The 22,926-nt window shown below is 42.4% G+C and overlaps 1 protein-coding gene and 1 long non-coding RNA gene across 2 annotated transcripts in view; one reads left to right on the top strand and one right to left on the bottom strand.

Annotated features, from left to right (window-relative positions):
- Positions 1-22,926, bottom strand: part of LOC138952823 (uncharacterized) — a 236,804-nt gene that overhangs the window by 45,549 nt on the left and 168,329 nt on the right. The window lies entirely within an intron of this gene.
- LOC138952821 (uncharacterized) overlaps positions 1-22,926 on the top strand; it is a 78,451-nt gene that overhangs the window by 24,458 nt on the left and 31,067 nt on the right. Inside the window, exon 2 of the mRNA XM_070324556.1 lies at positions 14,282-16,290. Within this exon, the coding sequence (XP_070180657.1) occupies positions 16,014-16,290 (277 nt within the window). The 5' untranslated portion in view covers positions 14,282-16,013. The remainder of the gene's footprint in view (positions 1-14,281; positions 16,291-22,926) is intronic.

Genomic DNA, 22,926 nt, shown 5'->3' with positions numbered 1-22,926 from the left:
GGATAACGTGTGATCTATTTTGTCTGTGTTCAACAAATCATTCGGTCGATCGTTTATCACAGTCTTTGGTCCAATATATGAAGCGTACGTTTTTAGTTTTTTGTGTGGAATATATCTTTGGTTGTGGATTATAGTGATGAAGGAGGAATTTCCTTTGTATACAATATTCGAAATTTGGATTGAGATAACTGATTAATGCAAAACTCCATTCATTCAGTCATTCGTTCATCATCATATTCACTGCTGTTCATTATTCGCTTCTTCGACAAATATAAAATCGTTATCAACACTTAGTCCGCAGAACGTATTTTTAATTTTTTTTTTTAGATATAAATTAACACAACTCTGTGTTTCATTTGAAACGTGCAAGAATCCCGTTGTCTTCTGACTCCTTTTATTTTGGTAAAGTAAAACAATGAAAGTGTTTGTCACCTCTATACTCTAGTCTGGGCCCTTCATAAAGACCACTAAAAGATTGCATACTATCCTTTGCAGACTATCAACGAATCTTTCACCAATAAGGTTATCGCACAACTTCAAGTAATTTCCCGCTTTAACGGTCTCAATCTCTTGGGATTTTTGTCCTTGTACCATCCCAAAGGAGGTATTCTTTGTCAAGAGGATGGGCCCCATGCGTTCACGTGTTACAGTAATCAATCGCTAGCCGTTCAACATTACATTAATTTCTCCCCTAGTTCACCTTGCCGTCAGGGAGTATGGCAGCACACTTGCGACAAAATCATAACTACACGGATTTGTGAGTTTAACTGATAATTACAAATATAAATTAGAATTACTGAAACGACACAATGAAAAAAATGTGTTAAGACCTTTGCCGCTGGTGTGTCGTAAGAAGAGTTTGACACCAGTGTCTATTACATAGAGAATAGTTTGATTGAGCAAATACAGCCTTTAACCTTAGCACATTTCAAGGTAACGAGAAAAAAGAGTATTCTATGTAATTATTACTTTTGGCACGTTTGTGCCGCCATAGGGTAAAGGAAAGAGTGAATCCCTTTCTCTGATTGAAAATACTCCGTTTGTTTTATTCAGCCCCAATTAACGCAACTTTAAGAATTTAAGGTTGACATTTGAGATGTTGCTCTGCTGGATTTGTTATGAAACCGACTGAGCGACGTGAAATGTGTAAACTTTGGGATCTTACAGACAAACAGACAGACGAAAGCAAGCACACACACACACACACACACACACACACACACACACACACACACACACACACACACACACACACACACACACACACACACACACATACACACACACATTGACACACACACACACACACACACACACACATTGACACACACACACACACACACACTAACACATACACACTAACACTAACACACACTAACACAAAATAACACTAACATTTATACTTTTGGCACGGAGAAGGGAAGAGGGCTGCCCATTCTCAGATCGGAAATACTCTATTTGTCTTCTTCAGCTTCCATCAAGGCAGGTGAGGGGTTTAAGGTTGACATTTGTCGTGTTGGACGATTGGATTTGTCAATACAGCCTATTGAGCGACGTCAAATGTGTCATGTACACACACTCTCAAACACTTGTCGATTTCCTGAAGGTTATTGCATTCGAGCGATGCTGGCATGTTGGTTTATTTTTACATTTCTCGGAAAGAAATTGATAGACAAAGATTAACACAAACGTTTCAAAAATACAACAGATAATTTTTAATTTAAAAAGAGAATGTACTTGTACTTGATCCTATGCCGTAAATCAACAACCCCTCTATGTTTTATGTATAGTGTGATTTTCTGTTTTTCTGACGTATTTGTGACCCTCCACCACGGAATGAGTCGCATGTCACCTTTGCATGATTTTCATATGTTTACATTTTCCTAAAGAGTTTGTTATGCTCTATCCAGTGGTGAAAACCGTTTTAGAAAAGAGCGGAAACTGTTATACGCCTGTGACTAAGGTGACCCTCACACTGTTACCATACACTCCCCGGACTTATATTAAGCCTAGCGCAGAACCGCGCGAGGTGACATGCGACTCATTTCGTGGTGGAGGGTCACATTTTCTAGGTTAGCACTATAGTGTCAATTATAAAATGATTCCCAGACATTATGTCAACAATGCACAGCAAGTAAACCGAATTTTGTTGTTTAGTATATATGTCCATTTGGAAGGATATTTTTGTGCCACGAACGGATCTGTAATGTTGTAAGTGATGTTTTATACGAGAAGAGCCTTTACATGACGGCTTACTAGTGCCAAAACGAACAACTTGAAATGTTCACATGAAGATGGTAACCCCAGGTTTTCGTGCTGGTACATGTAGTTAAGCTGTCTTGCCTTTAATATTGAATCGGTGTGTTATTTGCGCCAGAAACATTTGCATATCGAAAAGTCAGAGTTTACAATATTGACAATCCGAGTAGGTGCGTGGAACCCACAATAATGTTCCACATACTGGGTTTTTGAGATTTCATCCCACTAACCTCCTCAACTGTGACCAAGGAAAAATCTTAGCACAAAAAGGCCACCAAACAAGCCTTCACACAGACACAGACACAGACAGACACAGACAGACACACACACACACACACACACACACACACACACATTCACACACATTCACACACATAGCACACCCACACAAACACATACACACACACCTCCCCCCACACACACACCACATCCAACACAACCTCACACACAACCACACACACACACACACACACATGCCGGCGTTTGTGTAGGATGTCTGTATACGATACATGTTTTAGATCTCACATAAGCCAGTTCGATATAGGCTGTACCCCACGCGGTGCCAGTCTTGTAGGGGTATTGCGACACTTTACATGAAGTTATTGTTGTCTTTAAATATAGCTTGTACTACAACCGGCAGCGCAGGCTCAGATGTAACTTTGCTGCGCGGGTATTGCGACACTTTACGAGAAGTTGTTGATTGCATTTCTGATCAGCTTAAAAGACGAGTAGGCAGTAGGCTTACATTATTTACTCGCTCTATATTTGTTACGCACTATACACCCCGAAGTGCGGGAGATCGATAATCTTGAAGGTAAGGTTAAAACCCAAACTAGGTTAGTTGGGGGAAAAACACGCTGATAGAGTATTTTCTGAGGACAAAGACTATAATTTATTTAACGCAAAACGAAAGAAAGAAAGAAACGATTTGATCCTTCACAAAAAAAAAGGGGAAAAAAGAAAGAAACATGTTTTTGAGCTGAATATCCAGTTTTATTGTTCAGGATGGAAGGGGTGGCATTCGCGGTCTTTAAAACACCAACACTTTTTTCACAGTGCCGAAAACGTGGCTGTCCTTTCAGTAGAGTTGCCGGTCCCTCTCTCTGTGTTTGTTGGTGTGTCTGTCTGCATGTAAGTCTGTCTGTCTGTCTGTCTGTCTGTCTGTCTCTGTCTGTCTCTGTCTCTCTCTCTCTCTTTCTCTCTCTCTCTCTCCCCCCCTCCTCTCTCTCTCTCTCTCTCTCTCTCTCTCTCTCTCTCTCTCTCTCTGTCTGTCTTTTTCTGTCTGTCTGTTTGTCTGTCTGTCTGTCTGTCTATCTGTCTATTTGTCTGCCTTTGCATTTCGTTTTGGTAGTTGATAATACTTCCTAACTCCCGTATTCCTAGGAAGACACTGTTTGAACTGCATCCACTAGCTGACACTATTGTCTGCTAAATGTCCGCCCCTACAAAGTCCATAGTCTCTATTTCAACCGTTTTATGAATTTCCTGTCCATCAAGAAGAAGAACAAACGGCGCAATGGCATTATTCATGTTGGGTTCCCGCACAAGAAGAAGACCACTGCAACCAACGCTCTTAAAGAAGATTTCCTTCTCGTGTGAGCGACATGTGCAACAAGAGTAAGTGGTGTACACGATACTAGCAAGATCTAGATCTAGATCAGCACTTTTCTGGACGTGTACGGGAACGTGTACGGGTAACGTCATCAAATCTACTTTTTACGTCACGCGTTTGCCAAGATCAGCAGTCTTGGTGGGAGCAAAACAACGTATGCATTTGGAACATTGGAGAAAAAAAGTGAGTCACGGGTGACGCAATATCTACACGTACACGTACAGGTCTTTGCTACACGTTCGACCATCTAGAACACTGTAATTTACCCAGGCTGGGAGACAAGTATCTTTCAATGTTATCGATCTCCGGCGGACTTGAAATAGCCGCCGAACAAGCCCGATTTGGACACGCTAATCTGTGCCGAGTTTCCTTCCCGGCATGCATGCTCTGTGTCTGCCTTTCTGGTTCATTCGTCTTCATTTCCTTCTGCCACTCCACTGTTTTCCAGTTGTTGGAAGAGATTAAAAACCCGAAGGAAAATCATGCTGTTTTTACCCGAAATAAGCATTTAGTTAGTTCCTCGAGATAAGCGAAATATTAGGTTTCAAGGGCTACAAAGGTTGAGTGAGTATCTATGGTTGTTTGGTACTCTTTGGTAAGTGTAGAAAGGGGAGAAAGAGCAGAGCGTTGCCTGTGGGCTTACTTATGCCCCTTGCCTCAGCAGTGTAATTATGATTGAATGCATATGCTGCCTTTAATTTTGGAAGGACATACTTATTTGTCATGCTTTAAAGGCCAAAGCTGGGGCGAAAAGAACAGCAAATTAAATACAACTGACGAGAATAATTTGTCATTGCCAAGCGTATGAGGTTTTCACTTGTTTTGGCGTCAAGAAGAACAAGTCGCGTAAGGCGAAATTACTACATTTAGTCAAGCTGTCGAACTCACGGGATGAAACTGAACGCACTGTATTTTTTCACCAAGACAGTACAGCTTCGTCAATCCCCGTGTGAAGGAAATCGCTCACCTCTCACGTGCAAAACGTAGTGATATTGACACGCCAGATTAGCGCGGTAGCGTATTGTGCTAAGCAGGAAAGCGCGCTTTTCTGTATTCTTGTTAACTTTCTGAGCTTGTTTTGAATACAACCTATCATATCTATATGTTTTTGGAATCAGGAAATGATAAAGAATAAGATGAAATCATTTTTGGATCGATTTCTTGAATTTTAATCGTAAGACTAATTAATCTATTTTTGTTAATTGTGATCACATTTTAAGAGTAAACATAACATATGTATATATTCTTAGATTCAGAATGTGATGAAGAATACGATGCAATCAATTTTAAATCTGTTTGCAAAAAATCGATTTTAATGACAACTTTAATGAGCAAACTCATTAATTAATTTTTAAGCCTCCAAGCTGAAATGCAATACAAAAGTCCGGGCTTTGTCGAAGATTACTTGACCAAAATTTCAACCAATTTGGTTGAAAAATGAGAGCGTGACAGTGCCGCCTCAACTTTCACGAAAAGCCGGATATGACGTCATCAAAGACATTTATCAAAACAATGAAAAAACCGTCTAGAGATACCATACTCAGGAACTCTCATGTCAAGTTTCATGAAGATCGGTCTAGTAGTTTTCTCTGAATCTCTCTCTACACACACACACACACACACATACACATACACCACGACCCTCGTCTCGATACCCCCCTCTACGTTAAAACATTTAGTCAAAACTTGACTAAATGTAAAAACATCGCAATACGTCGGTGTAACCGTGTGTGTGTGGGGGGGGGGGGGGCGGGTAAAATTCATCTCTCTCTCTCTCTCTCTCTCTCTCTCTCTCTCTCTCTCTCTCTCTCTCTCTCTCTCTCTCTCTCTCTCTCTCTCTCTCTCTCTCTCTCTCTCTCTCTCTCTCTCTCTCTCCTCCCGTATGCGCATAACTTCCTAATAATTCCCTAAAGACAAAGACTAAGAGAACAGAATGATGCAGAAAGTAGTCGAAGCCCCCCAAATTTTCAATTCACACTAATTCCTTGAGAATTTCTGTTTTCTGCCCTGTACTCCTTGACATAAATACTACTTCCTCTGAAAGAGGACTGGGTGGCCGAGTGGTAACGCACTTGCGCTCGGAAGCGAGAGGTTGCGAGTTCGACCCTGGGTCAGGGCGTTAGCAATTTTCTGCCCCCTTTCCTAACCTAGGTGGTGGGTTCAAGTGCTAGTCTTTCTGATGAGACGAAAAACCGAGGTCCATTCGTGTACACTACATTGGGGTGTGCACGTTCAAGATCCCACGATTGACAAAAGGGTCTTTCCTGGCAAAATTGTATAGACATAGATAAAAATGTCCACCAAAATACCCGTGTGACTTGGAATAATAGGCCGTGAAAAGTAGGATATGCGCCGAAATGGCTGCGATCTGCTGGCCGATGTGAATGCGTGATGTATTGTGTAAAAAAAAATATATATCCATCTCACACCGCATAAATAAATCCCTGCGCCTTGAATATGTGCGCGATATAAATTGCATAAAATAAAAATTAAAAAAAATAAATCCCTGCGCTTAGAACTGTACCCACGGAATACGCGCGATATAAGCCTCATATTGATTGATTGATTGAAAAGCCCATGAAAATCGGTTCAGTCGGCGTATTCTTTTTTTCGCTTTTTTTGTAAGACTCTACCACGGCGGAGGCTGGAATGCGTGATTCATTGTTTTACCGCAATCTGCAGAAGATAAACATCGCTTCCGCCGACTCCGCATTCTAATTCGCATGCTTGGTGTTGAAGAAAGATTATTATAGTGGAAGTACGTGAATCCGTGTACGTAAGGAGTGCCTTTACACTGAATGCACTGCTTTTGTCTACTGTCTGGTAATGAGATGGTTTTAGAACAAAATGGCGGATGCTTTTCGACCGGCGACTTCTGGAAACGAAACCAAGGTACGTACGGAAGAGAGGCCGCACAACAGCCTGTTCTGAGGCGAATAAAAGACAAGATCGACAGTTTCAAGAGCAGGTGCACAAGCAGAACGACAAATCTGTGGTTCCAGTATATAGACATGAACGATCTGCTTCACGTGACCATTAAAGCAGAGAGGACTGGGGACTTTCCACTGCACTTGCTTGCTGTTTCAAAAATGCTTCCCTTCTTTGCTGCAAGTGGACACAATCTGTATGCGAAGTCAGCCAGGCTGTACCTGCAGCAAATGATGTGTCTCGAGACCACACACCCTAATGTGTACAATGACTTTTGTACAGGTCACCATGTGATGAAGAGAACCGATCGTTTCTGGGGAGGCTTGTCTTGTGACCTCATCATTGAGCAGACCCTTATGAGGACTCTGAAGACCAATGGAGGGCTGACTAGAGGGCGAGGCATGGGCGAACAGCAGAGGTTGGTTTGGCTTCTGTCAATGCCTGCTCGTGCGTCTGTTAATCGATGGATGCAGGGCCTGACACAGACTGCTTTCACGACAAGTGAGCAACACAAGGAGTCAACTAAGGCGAGGCTGGTACAAGATCACAAGGACACGATTAAAGTCATCCAGTTTCTGTCAGACAAGACCCCATTCCATGCAGATGAACAGCTGAGGTCGATTGTGACTGGACAAGCAGCAGAGAAATCTGTGAATGTTGACAATGCCAAGGACATTGGCCAGAACATCATGGAGGATATGACAGACAAACCTGTGTCCGATGTGACATTCAAGAAGAATAACCAGGCTGTGACGATGGCCACTTCTTCTGCTGTGAAAATAGGACAAGAAGTGGTGCATGTAGACCCACAGCTCCTGTTCCAAAGACTTCTTACCGTGGTTCGAGATGACCCTAACGGATTGGAAGCTGTCTTCAAATTTGAACTAATCAGCATCCCAACATCTCTGTTTGACGGTAATGGATTCACCAGAGAAGCCAACAAACACACTCTGGCACAATTCCTTTGGTCAGAAGAGAAGGTGCCTACTCCCCCACCAGCACGTGTGAAGCACATCATTGATGGCGGATCATTGTTACATAGCTTGCCTTGGCCAAGGGGATCCTCCTACAGAGCACTGACAGACATGTACGTGAACCTAGTGTCCAGCAGATATGCGGAAGCCACCGTCGTGTTCGATGGCTACTGTAGTAGACCCGGCACAAAGGACATGACGCATCTGCGTAGGAGCAAAGGGATGGTTGGGAGAAGTGTTGCCTTCACGGCTGACAAAATCTTGTGCGACAAAAAAGAAGTCTTCCTCTCCAACCCCCAAAACAAACAAGAGTTCCTGTACCTTCTCGGCAGTGCCTTTGAAACAAAAGGGATTAGAACATTGCCATGCGAAGGGAGATTTTGTTTGTTTGTTTGTTTGCTTAACGCCCAGCGCGAAGGGAGATGCAGACTGCCTCATCGTCCAGGAAGCGCTGAAGGCCTCACAACTTTCTCCGACTGTTGTGATTGGCGAAGATACAGATCTCCTCATTCTGGTGCTGTATCTTGTGGAAACAACCTCACATGATGTCTTCTTCACCTCAGGGTCAGGAAAGAAACAGCAGATAAAACTGTGGGACATCAAGGCTACTCAGGCACGACTGGGAAGAGATGTGTGCTCCAATATATTGTTTGCACACGCAATGTGTGGTTGTGATACTACATCCCGTCCCTTCAACATTGCCAAGTCACTGCCGTTGAAGAAGCTGAAATTTTAGGAGTTTGTTCGGGACGCCCGGGTCTTCCTCAAACCAAAATGTGACCACGACAGTATTGAACAAGCTGGAGAGCGGTTATTTGTGATGTTGTACAACGGCAGACTGACTGACAACCTTGGCTCTTTGCGCCATATCCGCGATATCAACAGAAACTGATGAGCGGCAAAACTCAAGTTCAGGCCAAATGTCTGCCCCCAACCTCGTCTGCTGCCAGATACCATTCCTACAGAGTCTATTTCCAAGTTCAGGAATGGGCAACCCTTGGGAAAGAGCCATGCCTGGAGCCAGAGGACTGGGGTTGGGAGCTTCGAGACAACCAACTGCTGCCTGTGACTACAAACCAACCTCCTGCGCCTCCTGATCTCTTGAACATGATCCGGTGCAACTGTAAGAAGGACTGCGCCACAGGGAAGTGCAGCTGTAGAAAACATGGCTTGGCATGCACCACAGCTTGTGGAGAGTGTCGCGGAAACTCTTGCTCCAACTCCGTTCAGTTTGAAGATTCTGACTCCGATATGTGAGGTAGGGTGTGTTAATCAACTTTATCATCATCACATTCGTCTTTTGGGTTCGTGGGTTTTATCACCAAATATGAGCAATTGACATTAGTTTTCACTTCCTGTATGCAACCTGTGAACAGTGTTCATCCCCGAGTAAGACAGTGAGGGTAAACATCCTATTGTGGTCTGCCAGGTTGCTTGACAATCTGCTATTATTGACCGAAGAAGTGATACAAAACATGCCGATTATTGATATATTTCTTCCAGAATAGCACTAAGTTTGTTTCTTCTATTATTCCATTTTACATAGAACTCAATCTTTCATTTGATATGCAACATGATAGGATGTAAACAAACATCACTGTGCTCCGTCGGGTCGCTCGTCATTGTTGGCTAAAGAAGTGGTACTAAACACGTTAATTATCAATGTTTCTTTCTGTATAGCAGGAATGCGTTTTCTTTTGCCCTTTTCTCTTTACTTGCGTCAAAAGCTTTCATTTGATATGCAACATGATAGGGTTTTGATAAACCGTTAAAATGTTCAATATTGAATTTCGTCAAAAAATCACCTGTAAAATATAACCAGGTGAAAACCATACCAAACCTTAACGGATTCATATGGGCTTTTGTTATGTTGTTTTCTTATGTGTGTAGAGTTGTTTACAATACAAGAACATTCTCAAGGAATGAGTGTGAACTTTAGGCCATATATCACGTAGGAGGCCTAGACTAAAGAGAGACAAAATCACAAAAACACCCAAGGACTTATACCTTAATTACCGCCAGGGGTGTCCTTGACTTCCGATCTTTTCAACCTCCACCGCTTCAATGTTTTCCCCTCCATCGTCTCTGCCTGATAATATTTTGACTGTTGGGAGAACACATACACACACGCACGCACACACACACACATACACACACTCACACACACACACACGCACACACGCACGTTAACGGCATTTTTATGTAGCCCTGACCCTTTCAACAGCTATAAACGTCGGCTGTGCTTACTGTGTCTATTAGTTATAGCGCTCGTGCAACACATACGGTAAGATTGTTAGACGTTTATTTTGCTGTGACGATTGCTTTAGGTTAAAAGCCTCTGCGGTGTAACGAACTAATAAATTATTGCTGTTGTTTTAAGTTCTAATTGTCTGTCTCCCTCTGTCTGTGTGACACTCTCTTTTTTCTCTGTAAATACCACAGACACAGACACACACACACACACACACACACACACACACACACATACACACGCACGCACGCACAAAACACACACGCACGCACGCACAAACACACACGATCGTGCGCGCGCGCAGCATATATGCTCTCTGTTCCTTTCCTTTAACCTCTTACCTGACACACAACACTTTCAGAGCTTTGTGCTAACACATGTCGTAAATGCACATGAAATTATAAGTCGATTGAGACAATAGTTATACTGTTATGTAACTACTCTCGTGTTAAAATCCTCATAACATCTGTGTCTGTTTAAGAATATACAAGAAATGTAAGTATAAAGCGCAAATATGGTTGTCCTTGAAGAATACAAATGTTGTTGTTGTTGATCATGAGTCTGCAAAGAACTTTCTAAAATTGTAAAACCCTTTCTGGCATGTCGTATGAAATAAAACCTACCCTCTCAAATGACTTGATATTTCGTGTATATTATAGGACATGTGTTTGAATAAAGCTCTGAAAGTTTGAAGGCAATGTATTATAGAGTCTCATTACCCACTAACAATGGATTCAAAAACCGCTCTGTAAGGCTTCCGAGGAGAATGACACAGATACCGTCCAGCATGCCCGAGCGTAATTATTAGACACGATAGGTGAATTGAACTGACTGTTTTGGATAAAACTTCTTTTTTTCCCTACGATATGCAAAACTTGCTCAGGTTTAGCTGTTCTGATTGTTTTTTTCGATTTTAACGCGGGAACCTTGCTATAGTGTATTTGATTACCGGGGGTGTCTGTGTTGTCTGTTTCGCTTATTAACACTATCTAACAAAAAAATCACTCTGTTTGATGAATATGGTAGGGGAATGAATGGATTTTCCAGTCATATGACATTTTCCTTTTTACAATTTACTGCCTTATCGATCACAAAGATGTGCATTCAAACGCATCTGGTTGTTTTTTGTGACGGGTAATATCTCAAGAGTTGATAAACGGGAATCGACAGAAATAAGGAAAAGAATTAATGAACCAATTAGTTGATCAAAGAGAAAAACGAAAAGGGAACTAGGCTTAATCTAGTCTTCATTTATTTTGTCTCACAGCCGCAATGTATTGTGATTGACAATACTGTCACGGACGCAATACTGACACGTCCTTCGCCTTTTCCACAGTAACAAAAGACGAACAAGACAGGAAGAAAGAAAGATCCGCCAAAATCTAGTGTCAGAATGTATGAGAACCCCTGTACCTCTCCCTTGACAAAATGCCAACCGAAATATACACGTCCCAGGTACCTTACGATTCCCACATGCGATTCAAAGCGCCTCGAGATGTTGGCTGACAGACTGCCAAGGAGGCCACTACATCATAAATAGTCGTGGTCCAATAGACCTTTCGGTTTATGTGCTGCACGTGCCACTCAGAGGACCTGTCACTGTCACTGCAGACTGACAGGTGTCGGTCGAGAGTATAGTGGAAACCCCCTTTTCAGACCTCCAAAAATATAAGAAAATCAGACATTTCAAGTGAGAAGAGTCTTAAAATGGAAGTAAACTCTTCAATCAATCAATCAATCAATATGAGGCTTATATCTAAGCGCAGGGATTTATTTATTTTTTATTTTATTTTTATTTTATGCAATTTATATCGCGCACATAATTTATTCAAGGCGCAGGGATTTATTTATGCCGTGTGAGATGGAATTTTTTTTTACACAATACATCACGCATTCACATCGGCCAGCAGATCGCAGCCATTTCGGCGCATATCCTGCTTTTCACGGCCTATTATTCCAAGTCACACGGGTATTTTGGTGGACATTTTTATCTATGCCTATACAATTTTGCCAGGAAAGACCCTTTTGTCAATCGTGGGATCTTTAACGTGCACACCCCAATGTAGTGTACACGAAGGGACCTCGCTTTTTCGTCTCATCCGAAAGACTAGTACTTGAACCCACCACCTAGGTTAGGAAAGGGGGGAGAAAATTACTAACGCCCTGACCCAGGGTCGAACTCGCAACCTCTCGCTTCCGAGCGCAAGTGCGTTACCACTCGGCCACCCAGTCCACTCTTAGAGTGTGTGAACAGAAAAAGAAAGGTTAAGGGGACGCCTTAAATGGGGGTGGGAGGGGTCTTAAAAGAAGGGGGGGTGTGTGCTCTGTAGTGTTTGTTTGAGGTATACCTGTAAACAAAAAGTGGACTGTGCGTACTTAGACTAACCCGGCTTCGATCGCGGGGAAAGTACAGGAAGTGTAGGTAACATTTTCACATTGAGATAATACATATATGTTGCATCGTACTGTATTAATGTATTTGTCGCCTTTAGCCACCGGTGTACGTGCTAGCTACCCGGGCCAGAGTTGTCATCGACTTTTTGCCCGGGCGTAATTGACAACAAACTCAGTCCAGCATAGTCAGTTATCAAGCCTCAACCCGGGCGATAGAAAGATAGTAATAACCTGGGCCCAAGTTTCCGCTGACGTGCTTCATGCATTGTTGATGACCCATCGTCGTTGCGAGATTGGCAGAGGATTACAGACTGCAGCAGGTAGTATAGTGATTAACAGGACGCAGGGAACTTTTCCCCCTAGCAGTATACTGTGCTCTATAGGACATTCGTTGATTGACCAAACGCATCATGGTCAGGGTCATGCTGTATAACTGCACGCGCGCTCTTATCACATGTGTAATAAGGTGAATTCATATGGATAGGCACGCAGGCATGCTATCCAGAATTGTAACTAAGTACAAAATAAAAGCAGGGTCTGCTTGTCCAATGGGAATGCGAGAGAATCGTGATGACAGGCACGTGACACGATGTGGGCGGGGCCTTTAGTTAGTTAGTTGTGCTCTCCTGCCTAATAACGCAACGGAGTACTCGAAAACTTTATTCCCCAAGGATAGTGGCGCTAGGCCCATTAGGTCATGTCTTACAGCAAATCCGACCTTGCAAAAAAAATTTTTTTTGTTGATAAAACACACAAGCAAAAAAGCACAAGATTAAAGAAAAAGACGAATAAAACAACTAACCAGAACTAGTAAACAAACAAACAATCTGGATTACAAGAGTAACCCTTAAGCCCCCTGACCACGTGGCCACCCAGTGTCACGTGCCTCTATTCTTGATCTTCCTCCCCCTCCCCGCTTCCTTCTTCCGCCCTCCTTTTTACTAAATGAGTCGTACATTGGTATCTGCGATGTGAGGCCCATCTGCTGAGAAGACAGTTAATAATAAAGGACATATTTGACCCATACCTTGCCTATGGTCCTGGCCAAAGTATACATGTCATGAAAGGCCACCTGCGACGGAGGGACGCTTTTGGTTGGTCCCACAGGTGTCCCTACATTGTATATACAGTCGAACCTGTATATAACGACCACCCAAGGCACAAACCCAGAGTGGTTCTTATAGGCAGGTGGTCGTTATTGAAAGATGAATCATATGAGAAATAACCTCGTTGCTGATCCTTTTAGAGTGGTCGTAATGGGCAGGTGTTCGTTTTGAAGAGGTGGTCGCCAGTGCAAGTTCGACTTTACTTATGTAAACACCATTCCTATTGAACACTATTTAGTACAGCAATTTTGCCTGAGCATTTCACCAATCGAAACCGTTCAGTACTACATTGCTATGATCACCAGCTACAGTATTTAAACCTGTACAAATAACCACACGAGTGAACTAAGAAATGTAGTCGTTATATAGACAGTTGGTCGCTATGAAAAGGTGAATGATACAATGTAGAGCGAAAACCTCGCCTGGGATCATTGTGAGTAGTCGTTGTTGGCAGGTGGTCGCTTTCAAGAGTTGGTCACAAAGGCAGGTTCGATTATACTTCTAACGAGCAAGCAAGAAATGAAAGCACAGCACATACGCATGTTTGAATATATGTATTATCTTTTCACTAATACAGATACAGGTGCAACTCTTATTGAGCTAATATGTCTGATTTTAGTTCAAATACTTTGAACGCTGAATATGTGTTCTATACATTTTAAAACATAAGAGTTTTATTTCCTTGCCCTATGCATTTAGTGGCAATGAAAGAAACAATGACAAAACAAGGATCGTTATTGATTGTTTTTGTTTTCAGGCAGCTGTGAAGATATGAGATAACCCCAAAAGCAAGACGAGAAAGAGGGAGAGAGAGATCAGAATCAACAACCACAACGGAGCTACAGTTTACCCTGCACGACAACAAAATACATCAACAGCAAGGGGAGGAGTGAAAGCAACACAAACTACAGTGATGAGTGTGTGTGATTAACCGATATCGCTCGAGCATCACACACGAGATGTCTCCTCCGGAACACCGTATGAAACGGATTGGAACGAGCGATGCTGTCTGTCGGCGGAAAAACAACAACAACACCATTAACATCACAGAAACAGCAACAGAAAAACAGCAACAACGTTAACATCGTAGAACAACAACAGCAGCAGCTGATTTTTTGGCTTTGACGGAAAAAATTACGAGGAACGTTTATCTACCGCTGTGCTGAGCGAGGAGAACAAAGCTGGTGGTGATATACTTCTCTCAGTGCTGTTACCTTTTTGTCGGTACGATTATCCCAAGCCGGCCGCGTAGCACGTGCCGCTAAATTGACTGGTGTCAAAGACGAGCCAGTTTTATTGCAGAAACTAGCGAGAGATCTCAGGTAGGGGTTCTATTTTTAACTCAAAAACTGGGTCAAGAAACCTACGAGCAATGTCAGGTAGAGTCAGTAGTGGCTATTTTTAACAGTGAAAATTGGGTCAAGAAATCTTCAAGCGATTTCGGGACGAATTGCGGTTATTTGTAGCAGTGAAAATTAAGTCAAGACAGTTCAAGGTCGCTCGGTCTAAGTGCACCATTGTGTTTCCTCGATTCACCAGCTAGCGCTATTGTTTTTGCTGTTGTTATTACAGCGTATTGTGTTACGTGCCCTATGACTCATTCTCCCCGGACTCAGTCGCGTGCACTACTGACTGAGAAAGAACTGGCGAAAATAGCGGAGCAGGAAATTACATTCCAGACACATTTTTCCTGTTGATTTTTGTCCCGACACGCCCACCCGTGTAGAGTACCTCATTGCCTCTGACTTGCTTCTTCTCCAAGAATGTAAACAGTTTCCGACAGAAGTTGCACGCAGACAGACACGCGCTATCAGACCTGCTGTGTTTCAATCATTTTACTTGGGTTAAATTCAGCAAGAAAACATCACGCCGTTGAAATTGGAAGCGGAAAAAAAATCAACCAAGAAGAAATTAACACGTATTCAGCAATGCTAAATCTCCATATCGTGGAAATTTGATTACGTCAATAACGACAACAAAAAAAGAAGAAAGAAAAACTCAGTATTGATGAACATCATTCCAAGCTGACGATATATATCAGCGGCACCTTTTGCTGATGCTTCTGCGGATCCTGTCACGTCACATTGAAAGCAGACATATTTGTCACCGGGCATAGGCACTACAGGGCAGTCCTGGTTGTGCCGACTATCCATTTAATATTTTAGACTCAAGACATCATTGTCAGGCATACGTTCCTTTGACTCCAACTGCAATTGATTGTTTCTGACCTGCCACAGTTCAACTCAGCCTGCAGTGTTGGAGGCCCTCACGTCGGCCACAATCCAGTTAATATCTCAGTCCCCAGCTAAGACTGCAGACTCCCTCCCGCTGAGGCGGTCCTCCGTTTATCGAAGATCAGCAACAATCCAGTTGATATCTCAGACTCCACCTCAGCAACACCGCAGCAGTGTTTGGACCCCCTCACACTGATTGGGGCAAACCATAACACCAGTCATTGAAAGTAGCTAATCGCCGTACGAGCCAAGAAGATGCAGGTCGTGTACGCCGGAGGGTCCTCCACTCCCTCCCCCTCCCCGCGCCTCCAGAGGAAGAACTATGCGGGTGGTGGGGGGTACGGGCGGCCGGTCATGCCCGGGTACCTGATGGGGCACCCGCACCAGCCTTCAGTGCTGCCTCACAATCACCAGAGGCCGTCCCGGGAGAAGCTTACTGAAGGGGACGCTAGCCTGAGAGACTCCATCCCCGCCATGAGCAAACCTGTCGCCGTCACGTGTCTCGTGCTCAACGTTGTACTTCCGGGAATGGGTGAGTTGAGAGTTGCTTCCCTGTTTGTGTGTGTGAGACAGTAGTGGGTGAGTGGGTGTAAGGCGTAAGGGTCTGTCTATGGTCTCTCTCTGTAAACCTGTCTGTCTGTCTGTCTCTCACTCTTTCTTCCTTTTTTGTCTGTCTGTCTGTCTGTCTGTGTCTGTCTGCCTGTCTGTCTGTCTATCTGTCTCCCATCTCCCCCCTTTCCCTCGTCGCGATATAACCTTCGTGGTTGAAAACGACGTTAAACACCAAATAAAGAAAAGAAAGAAAAGAAAGAAAGTCTATCTGTCTCTCTCTGTCTCTATCTCTCTGTCTCTGTCTCTGTCTGTCTGTCTGTCTCTGTCTCTCTCTGTCTCTGTCTCTGTCTCTCTCTCTCTGTCTCTCTCTCACTCTCTCTCTCTCTTTTATCAACCTTCTCCTTCCTGCCTTGTATGATCTATTCATGTCTACCATACGTTTATGTCATGATTAGATATGTTCGTTGTCCTCGCTGTTTCTTGTCTTCTAAAAATTGTCATAAATGTAAATATGTACGTTTCACAATGGGTATGTATGATGTTCTTTTCTTGCAGACACAAACATAGATTCTAATTCTCACAATTATTTTCTCCTTGGTCCACAGGAATATCAATGTAACCTTCTGCCAGCCAACTGCAGTCTATTAGGTTATCGTGACCCAGTCGGTAGTTGTGTAGCGTTGCTGTGCAGATGTAAGAGAACGCTCGTAATTCTGCCCGTATTCTTTCTTACTCATCTGGGGATTTCCAGTCGTTTTTGCATTGATTTCCAGACTGATCAATATCACAGCTCAATGATTGCAAAGCTAACGCAGACACCACAGAGCTGTTTCCTCCTTCTTACTTTGCGTACACGTACTCTAGTGTTTTGCAGGAGTGGGTTTTTAGGCCGAACAAAAATATATATGTTGGTTCAGGGTAACGTGACCAAAAAAGATAGGGTCGGTAGGTCGGCTTTTTTTTTTTTTAATTTAAAATAATTTAGTCGATACTAAGGTGGTTACTTCCCTTAGTCTCGGTGTGGTTCGCAACTAGTGCCAAAAGTTTTTTTGTTTTTTTTTTAGAAATGAAAGAACAGTTTTACGGTTGGCGGCAAAAAAATAGGGTCGGTCGGGTTACCCTAAACCAACATATATTTTTGTTTGGCGTTAAGTGTACGGCTGTTTCTTCCAGGCCATTTAGGCAGTCGGGCTTGTATGTGTTGTGTAAGAATGAATAGTCTTGCTTTTACTGCAACAAAAATTCCCACGTGGCTTTATAGAACCGTCACTATCAAAGGGTGTGTCTGAAACACGTGGACAAAGAGCACGTGTGGAAAGTTTGCCTCAGTAAAAGCAAGAGTATTCACTCTTTCACAACCCGCACAGACCCCACAGAGTTATTTCCGGAGTTCGTCTATTGATTTCGAGAAGGATATGAGAACGATTTGTTCAGAAATTCAGTAATGCAGATTGTGTGTTGGGTGTCATCGATTAACAAGAAAAAGCTTTATCTCTGCGACTGGTGGTATGGATCGCGTTTAGGACCTAATTAGATTGAGCGACTTTTGATTGAATATAAATGCATTAAATATGTGTGTACAGTGTCAAGATGATTGTTGTTTTTTTTGGTATCGTTTGCCTGAAGCATCAAGTTAATATTTATAGCGTTTATTTGTAACGGTCGATGCAGCAATGCGGTTTTTTTTTTATACCGGCTGTCAATTAAGTGTGCATACGATGCATTATTCATCATTTTGTTTATGTAGAGGGAGTTAATGTTCTCGGTCATAACAGTACATATGTCGGAAAACCATCTACACATAACAGGGTAAGTAATAACAAAGTTAAAGCCGGGAGACCCTCTCACTCTCTGTATATTATCTCTCTGCTTCATCCTCCTTTCCCCATCCTCAAACCGACTTACACATCACAGATAGACAGACAGTCAGACAGACAGACAGACAGTCAGTCAGAAAAACAGGCAGAAAGACAGACAGACAGACAGACAGAAACGTAAACACACACGCACGCTAAAACGAAGTGAACTCAGTGAAGTGCACTGTCACACTCAAAACACAATATATACGTTGTGTTTTGCCTTGCTTTCTGCTTGTTTAGTTTTATGACCAACACACAAAAATGTGTTTTTGTGTTGTGTTTTTGTGTGTGTGTTTTTGATCACCATTTTATAGAAATGATTTGTCATTGTCTCTTTCCCTCCGTATATTTTTTAGTTGATTTCAAATAGAGACATTTTACTGTAGGCAGGGAATCGGGGGAAAAAGATGATGTCGCTGTTAAAGAGAGCAACAAATTGTTGAATAACGCTCGGGCGAAAACATAATCGAGGCATCTCTGCCCTCTCTGAGCCTACTGTTTACCTCACTGTGAGCTCAAACTGTCATTTTACTCAAAGGAAAATTGCACTTGTTGTCCAAAACAGCTGCTTCCATGACCTTTGTTTCCAATTGTCCCCATTCGTTTGTTTTGATGTTCCCCAAAAGGACGAGGATGGGAATGGCGATGGCGGAAAAGGTGTCTTGTATAAATGAGGGGGGGGGGGGGGGGAGGAGGGAGGGTTACGAAATATCAGGGCAAAAACACACATCACACGTCGTTATTCATGTGTCCTGCTGATACTAACATTTACTTCATGTGATTGCTTTGGTGTTTCATAAGAGGGCGGGGATGGGGGTGGTAAAGGGGAAGTAATGGGGCTGGGTTAGGTGAGGCAAGTGGGGGTGGAAGGGCGGGGCATGGCATTAAGGGGGTGGGGGGGGGGGGGCAGGAGCTGAGAGTTTTGGGGAGATTTATGAAGAATGCACCACATTTCGTAATTTAACGTGCCTATACCGTAGACTGTTCAGTAGTCGCACGATTGTCAATCCCCAAAACACGTGTGTATGCGTTCTTGTGTGTGTATGTCTGTGTCTGTGTGTCTGTGTGCGCAGATGAAAAACACAACAACTGCCACAGCACTGCTAGTAATTAATTTACATGCGTACTCTTTGCGCCTTCCCCTGCACACTGCAAAACAAGAAGTGATCAGACTGGGCCGGAGTAGCAACGAATTACAATCGACTCCCCTCTGCTGCAGTCAGTGAAGACCCCCCGCGGGTTAGGGGAAAGAATTTACCCGATGCTCCCCAGCATGTCTTAAGAGGCGACTAACGGATTCTGTTTCTCCTTTTACCCTTGTTAAGTGTTTCTTGTATAGAATATAGTCAATGTTAGTAAAGATTTTAGTCAAGCAGTATGTAAGAAATGTTAAGTCCTTTGTACTGGAAACTTGCATTCTCCCAGTAAGGTAATATATTGTACTACGTTGCAAGCCCCTGGAGCAATTTTTTGATTAATAATAATAATAATAATAATAATAAATGAGCTTTTATATAGCGCAACATCATAACTTTACAATTATGCTCTTTGCGCTTGACACATTTAAAATTAAAACACAGTTATACAAGCATTTACATCTACATTCATAGTCAGCAACGCTTAATTAAAAGCATACACCATCAAACATACATTACAAAAGATTCTTCCACTAACTAAGTAATAAAAACATGAATAAAATAGGTAGTGAAAACAAGGAAATAGCCTGCCAGCTGAATACCCTTAATCAAACAGAACATGTTATCAACAATACTGAAAACAGCCGTAGATGTTTATATACATTATCACATTATCACTAAAACAACAAATACACTACATGTAGCCTACACATGATTAGTGCTTTTGTGAACAAGAAACAATTAACAAGTGGCTCTATCCCATCTCCCCCCTTTCCCCGTCGCGATATAACCTTCGTGGTTGAAAACGACGTTAAACACCAAATAAAGAAAGAAAGTCAGTGAAGGATTGGGTGCTACACCTTGAGGAGTTGTTGTCTGGTTGCCAAGGATCGCGGGAACTATACTTACTGGAAGAATCGCCGGGGGTTGTTTTTTGGTGCTCGCCTGTCTGGTTGGGGGTGTGGCGTTCGGGGGGGGGGGGGGGGGGTATGTGAGTGTGTGTGTGTATGTGTGTAGGATGGAGTTCTTGTGTGTTTGTTGGGAGAAAAGGTTGTGGGACGTGTGTGTGTGTGTGTGTGTATTTGTGTGTGTGTGTGTGTTTGTGTTTGTGTGTGTGTGTGAGAGAGAGAGAGAGAGAGTCTGTCGATCTGTATGTGTGTCTGTCTGCCGGTCTGTCTGTCAGTCTGTCTGACTGTCTGTCTGTCTGTCTGTCTGTCTGTCTGTCTGTCTGTCTGTCTAAACGCGCGGTGTGTGTGTGTGTGTGTGTGTGTGTTTATGTGTGTGTGTGTTTGTGTTTGTGTGTGTGTGAAAGAGAGAGAGAGAGAGAGAGAGAGAGAGAGAGAGAGAGAGAGAGAGAGAGAGAGTCTGTCTATATGTCTGTCTGTCAGCCTGTGTTTGTGTATGTTCGCTGGTGAAACGCATCTCTCTGTCTTTCAGTCTCTGTCTGTCTCTCTCTCTCACACACACACACACACACACACACACACACACACACACACACACACACACACACACACACACACACACACACACACACACACACACTCTCCCTCTCTCTCTCTCTTTACGAGTAAGACATCCTAAACTTCCTCCCTGGTTAACCATTGATATCATCGAAGCAATGGCGTATCGCGACCAGTTAAAGACAAACAAATTATTTGAAGATTATAAAAAAGCGCGTAACAGAGTAAAGAATCTTGTGAGAAACGCGAAGCGATCATATTTGGATAAACTTGTGGGTAACAGCAAAGATGTTTCAAAAGTCTGGCGCGCCCTCAACACGTTTTTAAAAGGCAACTCCTCAAAAAATAGTAGTATTCCTCAGAATATAAAGGCCAACGACTTTAACGATTATTTTTTGTCCGTTGCTGAATCACTGGTAGATTCTCACTCAAAATCTCCAGGTACAGAAACACATTCCTGTTGTGAACGCTTGCAGATGTTCTGTCATGAAAAATTAAGAAACACGGATGCGTTTGTTATTCCGATAATGGCCATCCATGAAGTTGGCCAGTACATAGCAAGGTTAGAAAATAAAAAGTCTTCCGGACTTGATGGAATAAGTAATAAATTATTAAAAGTGTCTACTCTGACTTATGTTTATAATTTATGTATTCAACACAATGTTTTTCCAAAAGAATTTAAAAAAGCGAAAGTCATACCTTTGCCAAAGAAAAAAGGTTCTCAAGACTTAAATGATTTTAGACCTATATCTTTGTTATCTGTATTATCTAAGCCTCTTGAAAGGCATGTTCAAAAACATCTGGTTACTTATTTGGAGGACCACAATCTCTTGCATCAACTTCAGTCTGGTTTTCGCTCTCAACATTCATGTAACACTGCCCTTGCCAGATTAACTGATTCATGGTACTCATCCATTAGGTTAGACATTTCTGGTGATGTTTTCTTGGACCTAAAAAAAGCTTTTGACCTCGTGGATCACGAGATCCTTCTACAGAAATTAAAATGTTATTTGAAAAGTTCTAGCACTGTCGCTTTTTTTACTCTTATCTTAGAGAGAGGGTTCAATCTGTATACGTACACGATACGTACTCTTCTCAGGGCACTGTGAAATGTGGAGTGCCACAGGGGTCTGTTTTGGGACCTGTATTATTTTGCATGTATATAAATGATTTGCCCTTGTACCTACAGTCTGAATCTGTTGAGTATCATATGTTAGCAGATGATACTACCTTACATGCAACAGGGAAAAGCCCTGCACAAATTCAAGACAAATTACAACAGAGCCTAAACGATGTTTCTGAGTGGTGTTCTGCAAATCGTATGCTTATTAATCCAGTAAAAACAAAGTCTATGATAATCAGCACTCGCCAAAAACATCAACTTTCAGAAATGACTCTGAGTCTGTCCCTAAATGAGCACTCCATTGAGCAAGTAGCTGAGCACCGTTTACTGGGACTTACTGTTGATAATAATCTCAAATGGCAGACTCACATCAATGGAATCTGCAAAAAAATTGCTAAAAACCTGTTTCTTTTGTCAAAGTTACAAAGCATTATTAATCTAGACACAAGAAAACTATTTTACAATGCCCACATAAAACCCCATATTGATTATGCTTCCATAGTATGGGACGGGTGTAGTGAAGTTCACTTGAAGAAGCTGAACTCGCTCCAGCGTAGAGCTGCTAAACTAGTTCTGCCCAGTCCATCTCTTTCTACAAAGGAAAAGATGAAAAGTATTGGGATGTTAAGCTTAAAAAAGCAGCCTTTGTATAATAAATGTTCATTTATGTATAAAGTCGTCTATAAGGACGCCCTAACATATCTTATACAACTCTTCAAATCATCTCCGTCATATTATTCAAACACTCGAAATAACCTTGCCTTGTCAAGGCCCCGCATCGATTTGTTTAAAACTAGTTTTTCTTATTCTGGTGCGTTCCTTTGGAATTCACTACCTGTAAATATCAAGTCATGTCTGTCATTATCTTCTTTTAAAAGACAGCTCCGAAAGCACCTCTCTAACGACTAAGTCGGTGTACAATTTGTGCGAGTGTGTGTGAGGATGTGTGAAAGAGAAAGTGTATAGTATGCTTCCATTAACAAGCACACTTTTGAATTTTTTATTTTTATTTTGTTATACTTTTCCCTACATAAT

This window comes from Littorina saxatilis, linkage group LG17 (assembly GCF_037325665.1).
Source record: "Littorina saxatilis isolate snail1 linkage group LG17, US_GU_Lsax_2.0, whole genome shotgun sequence".
NCBI classification, from domain to species: Eukaryota; Metazoa; Mollusca; class Gastropoda; order Littorinimorpha; family Littorinidae; genus Littorina; species Littorina saxatilis.
This window is presented reverse-complemented; position numbering and strand designations above follow the sequence as displayed.